Source organism: Somniosus microcephalus, chromosome 11 (assembly GCF_052327205.1).
Source record: "Somniosus microcephalus isolate GS21.2 chromosome 11, FLI_Smic_1.0, whole genome shotgun sequence".
Classification (NCBI taxonomy): Eukaryota; Metazoa; Chordata; class Chondrichthyes; order Squaliformes; family Somniosidae; genus Somniosus; species Somniosus microcephalus.
Window position 1 is genome coordinate 45,209,925 of NC_140997.1, and position 19,241 is coordinate 45,229,165.

At 46.1% G+C, this 19,241-nt stretch overlaps 1 protein-coding gene across 1 annotated transcript in view; it reads right to left on the minus strand.

The window, feature by feature from the left end:
• The window catches only part of LOC147110530 (uncharacterized), a 543,691-nt gene extending 524,915 nt beyond the window's left edge, over positions 1-18,776 (minus strand). Inside the window, exon 1 of the mRNA XM_086000591.1 lies at positions 18,505-18,776. Within this exon, the coding sequence (XP_085856717.1) occupies positions 18,505-18,559 (55 nt within the window). The 5' untranslated portion in view covers positions 18,560-18,776. The remainder of the gene's footprint in view (positions 1-18,504) is intronic.
• Positions 18,777-19,241: the final 465 nt, after the last annotated feature.

Consider the following 19,241-nt stretch of genomic DNA (forward strand, 5'->3'; position numbering starts at 1 on the left):
ATTATTAGAATCTGATGGACCATAGCAATCTCACAAACTAGCACCAACTAATGGAAGATTTGATTGTTTGAAGCCACAAGTTGCTATTTATTCTATTTCCCTTTCTGAACAAAAAAATGTTTCTGCAGCCAGCATTTTGGTAAATGTGAAAGCTGTAATTCTGCTTCACAAGATGTTGCAAAACAAAACAAGAGGGTCAGAGTTTATTTAAATGCTTATACACTCCATAAGTAATAATTATGTGTTCTTGCCAATTCAACACTATGCTACTTACTGAAGAATTTAAAATATCCTGCCTTAGGATAAAATCTTCAAGCTGACTATATATGAGGGCAGAGTTGACCGTTTTAAGTTAGCGATGTCTGTTTAAGCCGCACAGCTTTAATTTTGTAAACATATAGAAAAGGATAGAATAGCAAAAGGTAAAAAAAAAAGTTATGAATTTTATGAAGTTAAATAATTACCTACTGCTAAAAAAATCCGTATCCATCCACAGGTCTGAGGCTAAAATTACAGTCTGTATTCCAGGGAAATGTTTTAACGATTAATCAATGTGTGTGTGTTACTTAACTTTAAAAGGATCTGAATTTTTGATCAGATGCCAAACCATTAGTATTATGCAACTTAATTTGCCGTGAGGAGGTAATAATCCCAATTAAAAAGGTCCATCATCATTAAAATGTTAGATTGATTTCAAAAGCAGTCACGTATCCAACTATTTACTAACTATGCTGTAAGACCACTTTTGGTCCATTCTGGAATAGGTAACGCTGTGCAATTTTAAAGCATGAAGAAATAAATGAACTCCCTTTCCCATCCATTTGTGTAGCACTTTTGAATTCATACACAACAGCCATAATAGTGCCAAAATACTGAAAGGGTACATAGCCAAATAGGAATATGGAATATGCCAAACCAGAATTAGGGGCCAGAGAAGTCTCTCCGATCCAACCCTAACATTGTCATTAAACCTGCTGACAATGGTGGTGCTGTTGTTGCTTGGCGAACCGACCTCTACCTAGTGGAGGCTGAACACCAACTCTCCTACACCTCCTCCTACCTCCACCTGGACCATGACCCCACTACCGAACATCAAGCCACCGTTTCCAAGATTGTCACTGACCTCATCTCCTCTGGAGATATTCCCTCCCCGGCTGCCAACCTCATAGTTCCCCAACCCCGCACAGCCCGCTTCTACCTCCTTCCCAAGATCCACAAACAGGACTGCCCTGGTAGACCCATCGTTTCAGCCTGTTCTTGCCCCACGGAACTTAACTCTTCCTATCTCGACTCTATTCTTTCCCCCCTTGTCCAGTCTCTTCCCACCTACATCCACGACTCTTCCGACACCCTCCGCCACTTTAACAGTTTCCTGGCCCCAACTGCCTCCTTTTCACCATGGACGTCCAATTCCTCTACACCTCCATCCCCCACCAGGATGGCCTGAGGGCGCTCCGCTTCTTCCTTGAACAGAGGCCCAACCAGTCCCCATCCACCACCACCCTCGTTGAACTTGTTCTCACATTGAACAACTTCTCCTTTGACTCCGCTCACTTCCTCCAAATTAAAGGTGTTGCTAATGGGAACCCGCATGAGTCCTAGCTATGCCTGCCTTTTCGTGGGATATGTGGAACATTCTTTGTTCCATTCCTACCCAGGTCCCCTCCCTCACCTCTTTTTCCAGTACATTGATGACTGTATCGGTGCCGTTTCCTGCTCTCGCCCTGAACTAGATAATTTCATTCACTTTGCTTCCAATTTCCACCCTTCCCTCACCTTCACATGGTCCATCTCCGACTCTTCCCTTCACTTCCTCGACTTCTCCGTCTCCATTTCTGGCGATCGGCTTTCAACAAACATCCACAAGCCCACTGACTCCCACAGCTACCTGGACTACACTTCCTCCCACCCCGCTTCCTGTAAGGACTCTATTCCATTCTCCCAGTTTCTCCGTTTCCGCCGCGTCTGCTCTGACGATGCTACCTTCCATACTAGTGCTTCCGACATGTCTTCCTTTTTCCTCAACCGAGGATTCCCCTCGACTGTGTCCGTTCTATTTCCCACACTTCTGCTCTCACCCCGTCCCCTCCCTCCCAGAACCACGATAGGGTTCCCCTTGTCCTCACCTTTCACCCCACCAGCCTCCACATTCAACGGATCATCCTCCACCATTTCCGCCGCCTCCAACGTGATTCCACCACAAAACACATCTTCCCCTCACCTCCCCTTTCAGCATTCTGAAGGGACCACTCCCTCCACGACACCCTGGTCCACTCCTCCATCACCCCTTCCCCTTTGCCCAGCACCTTCACGTGCAAGCGCAGAAGATGCAACACATGTCTTTTTACCTCCTCCCTTCCCACTGTCCAGAGGCCCAAACACTTCTTCCAGGTGAAACAGTGATTCACTTGTACTTCTTGCAATTTAGTATACTGTATTCGCTGCTCACGATGCGGTCTCCTCTACATTGGGGAGACCAAACGTTGATTGGGTTAGCACTTTGCGGAACACCTCCGTTCAGTCCGTAAAGGTGACCCCAAGCTTCAGGTCGCCTGTTACTTTAATTCTCCGCTCCACTCCCACTCTGACCTCTTCGTCCTCGCCCTCTTACACTGTTCCAATGAAGCTCAATGTAAGCTCGAGGAACAGCACCTCATCTTTTGATTAGGCACTTTACAGTCTTCTGGACTCAACATCGAGTTCAACAATTTCAGACCATAACCTCTGCCCCTATCTTTTTTTTTAAAAATTCTCTCTCTCACATGGCAGCTGTCAATCATTCTGCCAGTTCCATTTACACTTCATCTAGAGCCATCTTTTGTTTCTTAACTTGTCCCATTACCATCTCCTTTTGCCTTGCACCATCATCCCTTTTGTCTCTTAATCTCTCCTGCCTTCCATCCTATCACAGACCTTCCCTTTTGTTCTTTCCTCTCTCCCCCCTTTTCCTGCCCCTACACTTGCTTAAAAACCTGTTCCATCTCCAAATTTTTCCAGTTCTGACGAAGGGTCATCGACCTGAAACGTTAACGCTGCCTGACCTGCTGAGTATTTCCTGTTTTTATTTTATTTTAGAAGGGGCCACTGGTTTATAGTAACTGGATAACTCAAATTTTATTTTTATTACATGGGATTCTGGGATCTTAGGGCTGGATTTTCCGCAGGGTCAGCAGGCACGATTGGTGGCAGGTGGGAAAGTGTTTTTTTCCCCCAGCGGGTCAGGACCCCGCTGCCATGCGAGCAGAACCAACATGCAGCAGCGGGGGAGGCAATTAAAATCATTAATGGCTTGTTTTCAGCAACTTAACAATGGTATTTTCCCAGCTTCTTGAATTTGACAGGTCGCCCACCGGTTACCTACTGTGCCTAGACCTTGCCTGTGAAGCTGAGGTGGGAGGTCAGTGGCCATTGAATCAGCTGATGAGTTGACAGCTTCAAATGTCAAGTCGAAGCTCCCAGCTGATTGAGAATTGTTCCCTTAACCACTAGCTTCTCTCAACTGCATTTCCACTACAGATTCAGATTCCTGCAAGTCTTTACACAGGTCTTCATACAGTCTGACTTCATTACCTCTCCCACCATTGACAGATCGCATCGGCCATCTATTCCATCAGCATGGATGCCCTTGAAACACTCTCACCTTGCTCCTTAGAATCCCACCACGATCAGCCCCAACACCAGCATCACCAGGCACACCAGCAGCACCAACAACACCACCAACCTTCTCCACAATCAACTGATGCGGCACAGGACACAGGGCATCAGCACCTGAGCACATTGCTGCTCGGGAGGCCAGGGATGGCCTCACCATGGCCAGATATACTTCACTTGACACTGTACACCCTGGCTGCCACATGATGCACCAGGTTGGCACCACCCCACACCAACACCATAAAGCATCCCTACAATGCCCAAGCAATTCCTTTCACATTCATCACCATTGCAGGAGGGTACCGTTATGTCTCACCATTCACTGCAACTCACTAAGCCACTTCCAAAGGTGCACACAAATCTGTTCAAGAACGGAAGGTGTTGAAAATAAAGATTTCAATGTTTGACGGCACATAAACAGAAACTTTACATGAACATTGGCTAAAACACACAAGGCAGCTGCCCTTGTGTGTTGTTAGTTGGTATGATTGGACTGGGATGAGGGTGAGTGTGAAGGGTGGCTAGTGAGATGGGGAAGTGATAATGTAGATAGAGAGGGATAGGTGGAGGTGCAAGGTGTGTTGGTGTGAGTAAGGATGTGCAGGAGTATAGTAGGGAAGACAGTGATGGGGATGTGATGAGTGGCACAGCAGGATGAGGTTGAGTGTGGCTTTGCAGTAACGTTTCGTGATCTACTGAGATCATTAAAACGTTTGCAGCACTGCACCCAGGTCCTCCTGTCGACATCCCTGCTTGTGCCATCGTCTGCAATGTGCAACCAGGCTGTGTTGATCTCCTAGGGAGGTCTCTTCCACCCATGGGAAGGGAAGAGGACCTCCCTGCGTGCTCTGACTCGTTCCATAAGCATATGGGGGGAGTCATGGGAGAACCTGGGTGCAGCCCTGCATCTCTGTGTAGTGCTTGTCAGTGTTTGCAGCACCTCAATACTGTAGAACACTGACAGCACAAATGTCAAAATAAAGTTGGTCATGGCCCCTTTAAGGAAACCGGCTGATGACGCGTCATCAAATGACGTCACCAGATCCGCTTCCTCTAATTGGCCGGGAAACGCACTGGGCGGGCTTAATAAGCCCAATCAGGGGAAATTCATTTCGGAGGCTGGGATGGAGATAGCAGCGGGGTCGGGACCCGCCACCGACATCGCCCTCCATGGACCCGCCAAGGTTCGTAAAATCCAGCCCGTAGTATTTTGTGGATGGTATTCTGTGATTTTATCTAATTTCTATGAAAAAAATGGCCTGGATCATTTGGAGCAAATAAAAGACACTTTTTGTAAAGTTGGAGTTCCTATCACGATGAACACTAGCAAACTAGAAGCAAATTTAGTTGGTAAATTCCTCCACCACCAGCACACCATGGCTGAAGTGTGTACGAGGTACAGGATTCACTGCAGCAAATCGCAAAGGCTTCTTCGACAGCACCTCCCAAATCTGCGACCTCCACCAGCTAGAAGGACAAGGGCAACTCCAAGTTGCCCTCCAAATCACACACCATCCCAACTTGGACATATATCGTCTTTCCTCCATTGTCACTGGATCAAAATCCTGGAACACCCTACCCAACTTCACTGTGAGAGCACATTCACCACATGGACTGCAGTGGTTCAAGAAGAAGGCTCACCATCACCTTTTCAAGGGCAACTAGGGATGGGCAATAAATGCCGGCCTTGCCAGCGACGCTCATCTCTCAAGAATGAACAACAAATAATAACTGCTGCCAGCCTGCCACCACTTTGGTTAACCGGAACTTTCCCCACTAATATTTTGTGGTGTTCCCGAAAAATTGGAAGAGCCCAAAGGCTGGATTAGATAACGAGATTGTAGGTATGTCCATTGTTTCCAAAACAAGGCTTTATAACAAACTATCTATTTCACTATTCAGACCTAGCAAAACTCTTTCGTTCTCACTAAAAAAAGCTGGAATGATTTCAGCAAGGCCTATTTTTACCAGCAGATACCTGTACCAAGTGTACTTGGACACACACATATACACAAACCCTGTGCTTTTCACCTCTTTGTGTCAGCTGTGACTCAGTGGGTAGCACACTCACCTCTGAGTCAGAGAATTGTGGCTTCAAGTCCCACTCCAAGAAACTTGAGCACAAAAATCTAGGCTGACACTCTAGTGCAGTGCTTTCCGCTGCACTGTCAGAGGTCCCGTCTTTCGGATAAGACGTTAAGCCGAGGCCCCGTCTGCTCTCTCAGGTGGACGTAAAAGATCCCATGGCATTATTTCAAAAGAAGAGCAGGGGAGTTATCCCCTGTGTCCTGACCAATATTTATCCCTCAGTTCATTTTTTTTTGGAAATTTTTTTTAATGAACTGGCCAGGCATCTCAGAGACTCCCCTAGTGGTATAAACGAGCGCCTCATGACTCTTCGACTCAGCCTAGCCCGAAACCAATGCGCTACGGTCATCAGTGCGTACGCCCAGCACTGGAAGCCACAGACGAGACCAAAGAGGAATTCTACTCCAGCCTCGAACAATCCCTGTCCCGAGTCCCAACGGGCGACAAGCTGATCCTCCTTGGCGACTTCAACGCCAGAGTTGGAAAGGAGACAGACCTCTGGGAAGGTGTGATCGGCAGAGAGGGGGTAGGGAAAGCCAACTCCAACGGTATCCTCCTCCTGTCGAAATGCTTAGAACATGGCCTCGTCATAACCAACACCTTGTTCCGTCAGAGAGACAAGTACAAGGCTTCATGGCAGCACCCTCGTTCCAAGCACTGGCATCTGCTGGACTACGTCATCGTCCGAGTGAGGGACCGCAAGGACGTCCGCATCACCCGCGCCATGACAGGAGCTGACGACTGATGGACAGACCACCGCCTAATATGCTCTGTCATCTCCATCAATGTAGCCCCAAAACAGCGGCAGCAACAGAAACAATGCCGCAGGAAAATTAACGCTGGAGCACTCAAAGACCCCGCTAAGAAAGCCCTATTCAGCCTGTGCCTCACAAACAACCTGATGACTCCCAGTGATGCAGAGACACAGAGTGCCCACAGCGTCTGGTCTGCACTCAAGGCCTCCATAATCAGCACCTGTGAAGAGACGCTCGGTCACTCAACCAGGAAACACCAAGACTGGTTCGACGAGAATGACCAGGAGATCCAGGAGCTAATAAGCCGCAAGCGCAAGGCATTTCTGATCTGGAAACAGCAACAGAACTCGAGAGCAAGAAAGCAGCTCTACAGAAGCCTAAAGGCCGAGGTTCAACAAAAAACTCGCGACCTAAAGAACAGATGGTGGGTGGAGAAAGCGCAGGAGATCCAGCAGCTAGCCGACAACCACGACGTGCGTGGATTCTTTAGCGCAGTCAAGACCATCTACGGCCCAAGCAGCCAAGGCCCTTCCCCACTGCGGGCCAAGAACGGAGAGGTACTCATCAAGGACAGGGGAGCAGTCAGTGCCCGCTGGAAGGAGCACTTCGAAGATCTCCTTAACCACAACTCTGTCGTCGACATGAGTGTCCTCAACTCCATCCCACAGTATGCTACCCGCCACCATCTCATCACAACCCCAGCCCGGCATGAGGTTGAAAAGGCCATCCGACAACTGAAGAACAACAAGGCCTCAGGAGCAGATGGAATCCCCGTTGAGGTACTAAAGCATGGCGGAGAATCACTACTGGCGCGAATTCATGAACTCATTTCTCTTATCTGGAAGGAGGAGAGCATGCCAGGGGATCTCAGAGATGCCGTAATTGTGACCATCTTCAAGAAAGGTGACAAGTCTGATTGCGGTAATTATAGAGGCGTTGCCCTGCTATCTGCCACAGGGAAAGTCATCGCAAGAATCCTCCTCAATCGCCTTCTCCCAGTGGCCGAAGAGCTCCTCCCAGAGTCGCAATGCGGATTCTGCCCACTAAGGGGCACAATGGACATGATCTTCACCGCACGTCAATTACAAGAGAAATGCAGGGAACAGCACCAACCACTGTACATGGCCTTCTTTGATCTCACAAAGGCCTTCGACACTGTCAACCGTGAGGGATTATGGAGTGTTCTCCTCAAATTCGGCTGCCCTCAAAAGTTTGTCACTATCCTCCACCTGCTTCACGACGACATGCAAGCCGTGATCCTGACCAACGGTTCCACCACAGACCTAATTCACGTATGAACCGGGGTCAAGCAAGGCTGTGTCATTGCACCAACGCTCTTCTCAATCTTCCTTGCTGGAATGCTCCATCTCACCCTCAGTAAGCTCCCCACTGGAGTGGAGCTAATTTACAGAACAAACGGGAAACTGTTCAACCTCCATCGCCTCCAGTTCAGATCCAAGGTCGTCCCATCCTCTGTCATCGAATTACAGTATGCAGACGATGCTTGTGTCTGCACTCACTCGGAGGTCGAACTCCAAACCATCGTAAACACCTTCACCGAAGCATACGAGAGCATGGGCCTTACACTAAACATCCGTAAGACCAAGGTCCTCTACCAACCTGCCCCCTCCACACAGTGCTGCCCCCCGATTATCAAAATCCACGACAAGGCCTTGGACAACGTGGACCACTTCCCATACCTCGGGAGCCTACCGTCAACAAGGGCAGACGTCGACGATGAAGTCCAACATCGCCTTCAGTGTGCCAGTGCAGCCTTCGGTCGCCTGAGGAAGAGAGTGTTTGAAGACCAGGACCTCAAACCCGGCACTAAGCTCATGGTCTACAGGGCAGCAGTGATACCTGCCCTGCTGTATGCCTCAGAGACATGGACCATGTACAGCAGGCACCTCAAAGCACTGGAGAGGTACCACCAACGCTGCCTCTGCAAGATCCTGCAAATCCATTGGCAGGATAGGCGCACCAACGTCAGTGTTCTTGCTCAGGCCAACATCCCCAGCATCGAAGCTCTGACCACGCTCAATCAGCTCCGATGGACGGGTCACATTGTCCGCATGCCCGATACGAGACTCCCAAAACAAGCGCTCTACTTGGAGCTCTGGCACGGCAAGAGAGCCCCAGGTGGGCAGAGGAAACGCTTCAAGGACACCCTCAAAGCCTCCTTGAAAAAGTGTAACATCCCCACCGACACCTGGGAATCCCTGGCCCAAGACCGCACAAAGTGGAGGAGAAGCATCCGGGAAGGCGCCGAACACCTCGAGTCTCTTCGCTGGGAGCAAGCGGAAGCCAAGCGCAGACAGCGCAAAGAGCACACGTCAACCCAAGCACCCCACCCACTCGCCCCTTCAACCACCGTCTGCCCCACCTGTGACAGAGACTGTAGGTCCCACATTGGACTAATCAGTCACCTGCGAGGTCATTTTTAATGTGGAAGCAAGTCATCCTCGGTTCCGAGGGACTGCCTAAGAAGAAGAAGAAGATTTATCCCTCAATCAGCATAACAAAAACCACAGATTATCTAGTCATTATCACTTTGCTGTTTGTGGGAGCTTGCTGTGTGCAAATTGGCTGCCTCGTTTCCCACATTACAACAGTGACTACACTCCAAAAGTACTTCATTGGCTGTAAAGCGCTATGAGACGTCCGGTGGTCATGAAAGGCGCTGTATAAATGCAAGTCTTTATTTCTTTCTCTGCGCACAGCAGCGAGAACACTCATCCACGGGCACAGACAGGGATATTGGGGTTAATCCTAGAAAAGTAAGTAATGGCACTATAATACAATACAGTAATTGTGCCTGGAGTAATGGCATGACAGGGCGCTTAAACAGTCATTTTAGCATTATTAATATTGTATATACGCTACAGAATAATTACAAAATTATTGAAGTAAAACTAAAAATAAACAAAGTAAGGCCACCCTCTGCTTTCAAATGGAGGGAAACCAAAGCCACACAAAACTCTCCATCTCAGTACTTATGACCCTTCTCTCCAACCCACAGTAACTTTTCTTTTTTCTCCTTCCATGGACTGTGTACTCAAAGCAATTGATTACTAAATCAGATGCAAGGATAAGAATACTCGGGAAGTTTTGCCCATGGGTGGCACGGTTAATTCCAGTTCATATCGGGGAAACACCATCATGCCATTGATCCCTGGACTGCGTTTTCTGATTGCCATCAATTTATGCCCAAATGGTTCTTGCTGTATCCTCACCATTGTTTGTCTGTGAGTGCAACACCGCTGCCTGCTCCACTTCTGTCCCATCTATAGTTCATCAGCACTTATTCCTTTCAGGAAAGTTACATGGAGTTGGTGGGAACAAAACTCCATATACATCAGCAGTGAACAGTTAGGTGTACACAACACATTGAATATTCTGTATTCAGAACTAGTCAATAATAAAACACAGCTACACCAAGGATACAGGAGACACTGGCAGCAGTTATTATTTGTTGTTCATTCTTAGAGATTGGCGTCGCTGGCAAGGCCAGCATTTATTGTCCTGCTGTACATGGTCCTCAAAGCACTGGAGAGGTACCACAAACGCTGCCTCCGCAAGATCCTGCAAATCCACTGGCAGGATAGGCACACCAACGTCAGTGTTCTTGCTCAGGCCAACATCCCCAGCATCGAAGCTCTGACCATGCTCGATCAGCTCCAATGGATGGGCCAAATCGTCCGCATGCCCGATACGAGACTCCCAAAACAAGCGCTCTACTCGGAGCTCCGACACGGCAAGAGAGCCCCAGGTGGGCAGAGGAAACGCTTCAAGGACACCCTCAAAGCCTCCTTGAAAAAGTTCAACATCCCCACCGACACCTGGGAATCCCTGGCTCAAGACCGCACAAATTGGAGGAGAAGCATCCGGGAAGGCGCCGAACACCTCGAGTCTCTTCGCCGGGAGCAAGCGGAAGCCAAGCACAAACAGCGCAAGGAGCGCACGTCAACCCAAGCACCCCACCCACCCGCCCCTTCAACCAACATCTGCCCCACCTGTGACAGAGACTGTAGGTCCCGCATTGGACTCATCAGTCACCTGAGAACTCATTTTTAGTGTGGAAGCAAGTCATCCTCGGTTCAGAGGGACTGCCGAAGAGAAGAGTTATTGTCCTAGTTGCCCCTGAAAAGGTGGTGGTCAGCCTTCTTCTTGAACCGCTGTAGTCCATGTGGTGAATTCCAGCAATATACTGTGCAAGAATCAATTTGCTCCCAATTCTTATTTTCCCTTAAACCTCATATGACTATCAAACAAACAATATAAAAAAGACATAAAAGGGACTTATTTGGATGGAGGGAAGAAATCTCTTTATAGCCCATTCAATACATAACTGTGTACTCAATGTTGTCTTGTGTCCCATCATAGGAACTGAAATTAAAAGGAGGTGACTAGATATAGACACAGACTGGGGTGATCCAGTGAAATGGGATTCCTTGCCATGCATCCATTCAGAATCCCTGGTGTTTGTATTCTCACCTCAGGCTGTTCCTAGGCCAGCTGCAGTTTTATTTCTTTCCTGCTGCCAAGGTATTTAGTGTGTTTTAGCCCAGCCTATGCTCTAGCAAATGGATGTAATCAGGGTCCACAGAGGATCCCTGTAAATACAAACATTTGTTAAAACATAAATCATTTAAAAAAAAAACGATCAGCAGGTAAGTAAACACCATCAATGTCCTAAAGCTAACTCTGAAACAGTCCAACTCTTTCTCAGCGGGGCTAAACTCAAATCGTCCTTAAAGGCCGCAGTCTACATGTAATCCCCAGTATAAAATATCTGTAGCACTATTAATATTCACAGCTCCAACTCCAGTAACAGCCAGCAAGAGAAGTGGGTTTAATGTTTAGCTCCCATCAAAAAACATTCTAAATTTGAGGCCTGGAAGGAAGCTCACTCCAGGCACTAGGGCTGATAAGGGATTTATGTTCTGTTTACAGTATGGTCTCACTCTAGGGAAGCTTTAATGAAACCAACAGCTATGCGCATGCCTTATCACCTTGAAATGTGCCAGTGGAGCTGAAGCAACATAAACATCAGTAGGTTAGGAACAAAGGAACAGGGGTCGGCCATTCAGCCTCTCAGGCCTGTTCCGCCATTCAATTAAATCATGGCTGATCTGTATCTTAACTCCATCTACCTGACGTGGTTCCGTAACCATTAATAATACCCTTGCCTAACAAAACTTATAATCTCGGTTTTGAAATTTTCAATTGACCCCCCCAGCCTCAACAGCTTTTTTTTGGGGGGGAGGGGGGGAGACAGAGTTCCAGCTTTCCACTACTCTTTGTGTAAAGAAGTGGTTTCTAACATCACCCCTGAACGGCCTAGCTCTAATTTTAAGGGTATGCCCCCTTGTTCTGGACTTCCCCACCAGAGCAAATAGTTTTTTTTCTATCTGCCCAATCAAATCCTTTACTCATCTTGTACACTCATCTTGTACACAGACTGGATGCAGAAGGAATGTTTCCCTTGGCGGGTGAGAACAGAACTAGAGGACATAATTTAAGGATAAGGGCTAAACCATTTAGGACAGAGATGAGGGGGAATTTCTTCACTCAGAGAGTGGTGAACCTGTGGAACTCATTGCCACAGAGGGCAGTGTACGCCAGCTCATTAAATATATTTAAGAGGGAATTAGATATATTTCTACGGGCAAAAGGGGTTAAGGGTTACGGAGAGAAGGCGGGGACGGGATACTGAATTAAAAGATCAGCCATGATCTCATCGAATGGCGGAGCAGGCACGAAGGGCCGAATGGCCTACTCCTGCTCCTATCTTCTATGTAAACACCTCAAATAGATCACCTTGAGCATTTTTTAAAAACTATTTGCAACCGCCAAAGAACATTGGAAGGATTGCGAGTTCCTCAGCTCAGGAAACACAGTGGGCAGTGGGAACTCAACTACTGAAAAAATGTGAAAGTTTCAAAATTTGGTAGGGGCTATTTACTCTCCCTCACCCCGCCCGCACCCACTCCCACTCCCACTCCGCTCCACCGCCCCCACCCCCCCCCGCAACCTGCAGAGAAAGATTAAAAACTACAACTGACCTGAAATGACTGAGAACTTGACTAACAGCCATCTATGTAAATGGCAACAGAAAATGCTGGAAAAACTCAGCAGGCCAGGCAACATCCGTGGAGTCGACGTTTCGGGTCTAACCCTCTTTCAAAACTGGAAAGGGAATGAAATAGATCGAAAGGCAGGGCTGGGAGAGAACAAAAGAAGTGAAGAGACATTAAGAGGTATTCAAAACGAGACGAGATGGTGATAGGACTAGTGGAGACAAAAGACAGCTCTAGATTAGGTGTGAAATGTTCTGGCAGAATGAGAGACAGCTGCCATGTGGGAGAGAGAAAAAAAGAAAGGTTGGGGGGGGGGGGGGGGGGAGAAAAAAGGCCCTGTGGATAAAATATAAGCAAAAATGTAATGGGGGCCGAGGTTATGATCTGAAATTGTTGAACTCGATGTTGAGTCCGGCAGGCTGTAAAGTGCCTAATCGGAAGATGAGGTGCTGTTCCTCGAGTTTACTTTGAGCTTCCGTGGAACAATGCAAGAGCCCGAGTACAGTGAGGTCTGAGTGGGAATGGGGTGGTGAATTAAAGTGACAGGCGACCGGAAGCTCGGGGTCCCCCTTACGGACTGAACCGAGGTGTTCCGCAAATCGGTCACCCAATCTGCGTTTGGTCTCCCCAATGTAGAGGAGGCCACATCGTGAGCAGCGAATACAGTATACTAGATTGCAAGAAGTACAAGTAAATCGCTGTTTCACCTGGAAGGGGTGTTTGGGGCCCTGGACACTGGGAAGGGGGGGAGGTATAAGGGCAGGTGTTGCATCTCCTGCGCTTGCACAGGAAGGTGCCGGGCGAAGGGGAAGGGGTGCTGGGCGTGATAGAGGAGTGGACTAGGGTGTCTCGGAGGGAGCGGTCCCTACGGAATGCTGAAAGGGGAGGGGAGGGGAAGATGCGTTTGGTGGTGGGATCACTTTGGAGGTGGCGGAAATGGCGGAGGGTAATCCGTTGAATGTGGAGGCTGGTGGGGTGAAAGGTGAGGACAAGGGGAACCCTATCGTGGTTCCGGGAGGGAAGGGCAGGGGTGAGGGCAGAAGTGCGGGAGAAAGAACGGACACGGTCGAGGGCTGTGTCAACCACAGTAGAGGGGAATCCTCGGTTGCGGAGAAAGGAAGACATGTCGGAAGCACTGGTGTGGAAGGTGGCATCGTAAATGACATGTGTGTCCTTACTGACTGGACACTGCTGGTACAGTCAGTGCTGGATGGTGTGAACTGGATAATGTTAAAAGCTTTTCCTCTCTGGTCACAATGCTAGAACTGCCCATATACATACAGTATATAGGCTGGTTTCATCAGTTCGCAGCTTGTACACTAGATGGAGCAGTGCAATGAGCAAGACGTCCAACAAAGCAGGCCAGAGAAACATCACACTGTCCAGCACATATATGTTTCTAAAGTACAGGAATCGAAGGACTGGTAAATAGTAACAGCCCAAAGTTCTTCTTAAACTGTGTCTGCAAAGTAGTCCATACTCCTTAATTTCAAATAAGTGCTCAATATCAAATATTAATTCAAATATTGCAATCTGATGAAACTGAATCACAAATTATATGTTTTTAACAGTGAACAAACATACCTCGATTAAGGTAGCAAAGACTGTGTGGAATAAAGTCTAGTGAAGGAGACAGAGAGGATTTTTTGTTGGATATTACAGATTCCTGGGATAGGAGGGGAGGATAGACACGTAACGTTTTTGCAGATCAGGGAAGTTTGTGAAAATGGGGGATTTCAATGACTCTGATATTGACTTGGAAAACTGCAAAGGATAAACAAAGGAGGGTACATTTCAGGGAAGTGGTGCAGGATTGCAGCTCTTTCAGTGTGGAGAAAGATAGCCAACAAGGGTTACAAACTTCCCAAACCAAACATCTTTGCTGCAATCTTTATGCATGTACAACCAACACTCCTAAATTGATAAATATTACTTGACATTTTTCATTAAGTAACATTAAAAAAAAGAAACTTCAACCTCAAGTAGTTATTAAAACTTTGCCTTCTGTCTTTTAGAAGTCAGGGAATGTGTTCATTCCTCCAACAAATAGCACTGAAGTATTTCATGGCTAAATGGAGACTTAAATTGTCACAGATAACAGGAACAAACGACATTTTTTTTCAATAATATCCCTCTGGATATTGTGGTTTTAATACAAAGAACGATTCAGGCAGCAGCAATTTTATCTGAGCAAGACATCAAATTACTAGTAAATTAACCTAATTGTTACACAACAAAATCAAAATTCTGCATAATAAACACGCAGATAACCCAAACAGGAATAAAGTATGTGAAAAAGTTATTCATGGTTAGACTAGACTTTTCAAAATGCCTTTTGTATTGAACTGCATAATTAGTTTACAGCCAATAATACTTCAAAAAAAACACTTCATGATAATCGTAAATAGTTTTATCCCAATAAAGTTGTTCTATGTAGGGTGAGGAAGGAGTTAAATGTCCAACTATGTTAATTCCAAATCAGGGTGGATCAGCTTTTCAGCTGCCAGGAGTTCTTTGTCCTCCGGTGTAATCTACAAGTAAATAGTTTCATTTGAATTGTCTTTATGGAGGGTGAGTCCCTTGCCTATTGAAAAGCTGATCTCACACACAGTTGCTGGTTGATATAATAAAATATCGGACATGTCTGCATCGCAATCCCACCTCTCTTCACAATCCTACCTTTCTTTTGGCAAACACCGTTAGAAGTACAGCTGACGAGCTAAGTCTTAAGTGTGTTTTTTTTTAAAAGAGTAATGGAATGTGTCTTGGGAGAGGGAGAATTTTACATTGAATGTACTCTTCCTCCTCCCACCCCATACAGTTCTTTAATAAAAGTTAACTACCTATTCTCCTACATATATGTTGTGGCAATATAGCTGTTTGTACAAACTGCCAGGTTTTGCTGAGTTCATCAGTAAACTGCTTCTTTGTGGGAAAAAAGGTTTGCATTTCTATAGCGCCTTTCATGACCTCGGGACGTCCCAAAGCGCTTCACAGCCAATGAAGCACTTTTTGATGTGTAGTCACAGTTGCAATGTAGGCAACGCGGCAGCCAATTTGCTCACAGCAAGGTCCCACAAACAGCAGTGAAATAATGAGGTAATCTGTTTCCTAGTGATGTTGATTGAGGGATAAATATTGGCCAGGACATCGGGGAGAACTCCCTTCTTCTTCTTCAAAATAGTTCTGTGGGATCTTATACGTCTACCTGAGCAAGCATATGAGGCCTTGGTTTAAAGTCTCATCCCGAAAGACGGGAAACAAATATTTTAAAGCACAGTTTGAGTGAAAACTAAAAAGTAACCTCCTTAAAAAGCAGATGGCTTAAGAGCTTTTAGCTCAATGGCTTGTATTAATTTCAACCCCCAGTTATTACAGTAGTATGGAATTGCTTGCAACAACTGATGCCCATTTCATCCACCAAATTTCTACCCTCTTCTGAAGGCACTGGGGTACAGGTCAAAGGTGCGAGCAAGCCCCCAATACCATCCAAGTGGTCATTATTCAGGCTGAATATTAGTTGGCTATTCAACTGTGGACAGCATCACAGCAGAGTCTGATTGTATCCCTACCCAACATCAACACATTCACAATGTCCAGCAAGGGACACGAATGAGCAATCAGGAAAGCAAACTCTGGCTGAATGTTCCCACCAACCCTGGGATGTTGAGGATCAGTGCCCAAACTGTTACCCAGACTGAGTTCAATTGACTCACTGTGAACCGGGGCTCAAACCTGGAGCCTGGTGTTCTGTAGCAATGTAAATGATGCATTTACTCACTCAGTCAGCAGGTGAGCTCTGTGCACTCCAATGGTTTTAAGTTAGCCTGTTGCCAGCAGAACTAGTTATGCCTATAGACCAGTTTTACTCTTTCAGTATGTTTTTGCACGATTAAAAATTTATATAGCAGGGCTATTCTTTCTAGATCTATTTAAAAGACAAAAAAGCGTTTATGGAAAGATCCAGTATTAAGCGTTCATGCTTGGCTACTCTCACCAAATAACTGGCAATTGCAAACTTCAGTGAAGGGGAGATCTTGTCAAAGTATATTAAACACTAAATAGTTCAGAGAAGTTAAACCTGCATTATTTCTTCAAGGAATTAGGACTGAAAAGTATAAATGGAAAATGTGAAAAGTAAATTTAGTATAGATACCAGGAAAAAAACATCTTGCTCAAAGGGTGAGACGTGTTTGGAACAATCTACCCAGAAAGTAAAGATAAACAAAAACATTGTGGTTATTCAAGATACAATTAGAGGTTATGATGGGAGAGTTAGTGTACAAAATGGATCAGCTTCCTGGGCTGAATAGCCTTTTCTCATACTTGACTTTCGACCAATCCTCCTGCCTGGGTCAAAGTTCGTGAGTAAGGGTTGTCCACATTTCACTGGAGATGGGCAGACAGGAGTGAGATGCTGTCATTACCTCACCACTCTCTGCCCCCACCCTACACAGTCTCCTTAATGTGGTTTCTTGCCTCCCCGCGTTCTTCTCCATGCAGGAGTGTGGGAAGCACAGTCCTAAAACTATCATACAGCAACTACTTTACTATAGGTAGGACTAATCCTACTAGCTTCTTCAACTCTGGCTAATTGCAGAATAAGTTCAAGGACTTCTGGCAAGACCTCAGTGGACATGGCTTACTGCTTGAAAATAAACATACTGTCTGTGTTTATTTCAGATTGGTTTGTCAAGGGTTGATCGGAACAGGAAACACTTTGAAGTGTCTGAAAGATAATGCAGACTGATCTGAAATGGAAACAAGGGAACATGCCCAGAGGCCGATTTAAATGTCTACAGACCGCATAAATTATTACATACCTGTGATAGATACGAGAGCCAAGCAAGCAGAAAATTTACATGTCACACACAACCTCATATCAGCATCTGAACACACAAAAGCAGACCAAGTCGGTCATGAGACGAATATCAAATTTCTCTCACATTTAAACAAGGGCAAAAGTGAATATCACTTTTCTATTGCATAAAGGAAAGAGTATAGACCCAATAACTTGATTCAACATGGCACACACTTTCTAAAATGACATACAAGGGAGATCCACCTGTGAGCAGCGCTACACTCGCAGACACAGCACTCCCACTCCGCACTGCCGGTGGACATGCACAGGAATGTTCTGCTGCATATTATTGCTAAAGGTTTAACGACAATAAACAACTTGAAGGAAAGTAGTAATACTATCCCTTACTGTGTTTGCATGTCTGTGGTCATGGCTATAGTATTGCTCCATTCCTTTGAAAGTCTGTAATTTTCCCAGAACTTTTCCAGGATCAAAGGCAACCGAGAACAGTGATCCATAGTCCTACAGCCTACTGTGAGCCTCACATAGTATTAAGGCCAAACCACAAGGCTTTAGATTTGAAAAGTGTTAGAAAAGTGAAATCAAACTGTATTTTATTTCATCATGTACAGCAAGAGCTGCTGAATGTAGCCATGCAGGCTTGCGAGCCTGGTTGTGAGGGTGGAAGGGGTTAGAAAGAGACACAGCAGAAATCTGCCTGCCATGTAGCAGGGAGTGTTTAGGCTAGCATCAAATTACACCTCTCTACCTGCTCACCCTATTCACATCTCCCCACTGAAAACATTCCAACACTCCAGGCAAAGATAAACGTGACACTAATTGGTTCAGAAACGTGGAAGATTAGAAAAGGCAATGAAAGTAAATGAGCAATTTCCCTTCATATATCACGTTCTTTGCTCTTGCATTTCATCGTCAAAAATATGCTGGTCATTAGAGCAAAGACCTCAATTACTGATAGTATCGCATGTTACTGCATTACTTGTAAAATACATTTTTTTTTGCTAAGTGAGTTAATTAAGCACCACAAGTAGAAAAGAATTACACTTAAAAGCTTAGTGTTAGTTGACCATGTATGCACAGATTCAATGTTCCAAATCATAATACAGACCTTCAAAATCTGACAGAATCCCCTCTAAGTGATCATTGACAGAGAGCTCCGACATCCTGCAAGTTATCCAAAGCAAAAAAGTTGTCAGAAAGGTTCCAGACAAAATGAAGAAACTGTACAGAAACTGGTTGGGTAAGCGCAAATCTAAAGTTTGCAAACAGCTGAGCAGATCTTTTGTTCCCTCGCAGCCCCACAGGCTTTCTCTCTCTCTCTCTCTCTGGAAGCAGAGCACAAGTGTCTGAATGCCTCCTAAGACTCCACATATGCCAAATGCTTTCAGCTGCATGCAAGGCACAGCTCCCAGTAAAAACATGCAAAGCAAATGGTCTGGCCCTCCCTACACAGATGGGTTAGAGCCCTGCCCCATTAGCAGATTGGCTGGATCACATTCATGCCTCAGCTACCTCCAGTCGTAAAGGTTCTCTCTCGAGAGGAGGGGGCTCCAACTTTAGAGCACATGACTCAAATGAGACTTCAGAAGTTGAACAGTTGGGGGGGGGGAGAGAAACACACCTTCAAATCACAGATCAGAAGCAAGCAGATTTTTTTTTTACTGCACTTTTACCCACAGTAACTGTTGTAGTACAGAGGAGAGAAAGGCTGTTGGTCTTTCAAATGTTCCAATATTAATAGTAGAGACTGCACAATGTATCAAGTGTATTTAAAACCATCCAATTTTGTAAAAAGAAACTGCTCGGTGCATCATTTCTTGAGGGGGGGAAGCAGAAAAAAAAAGC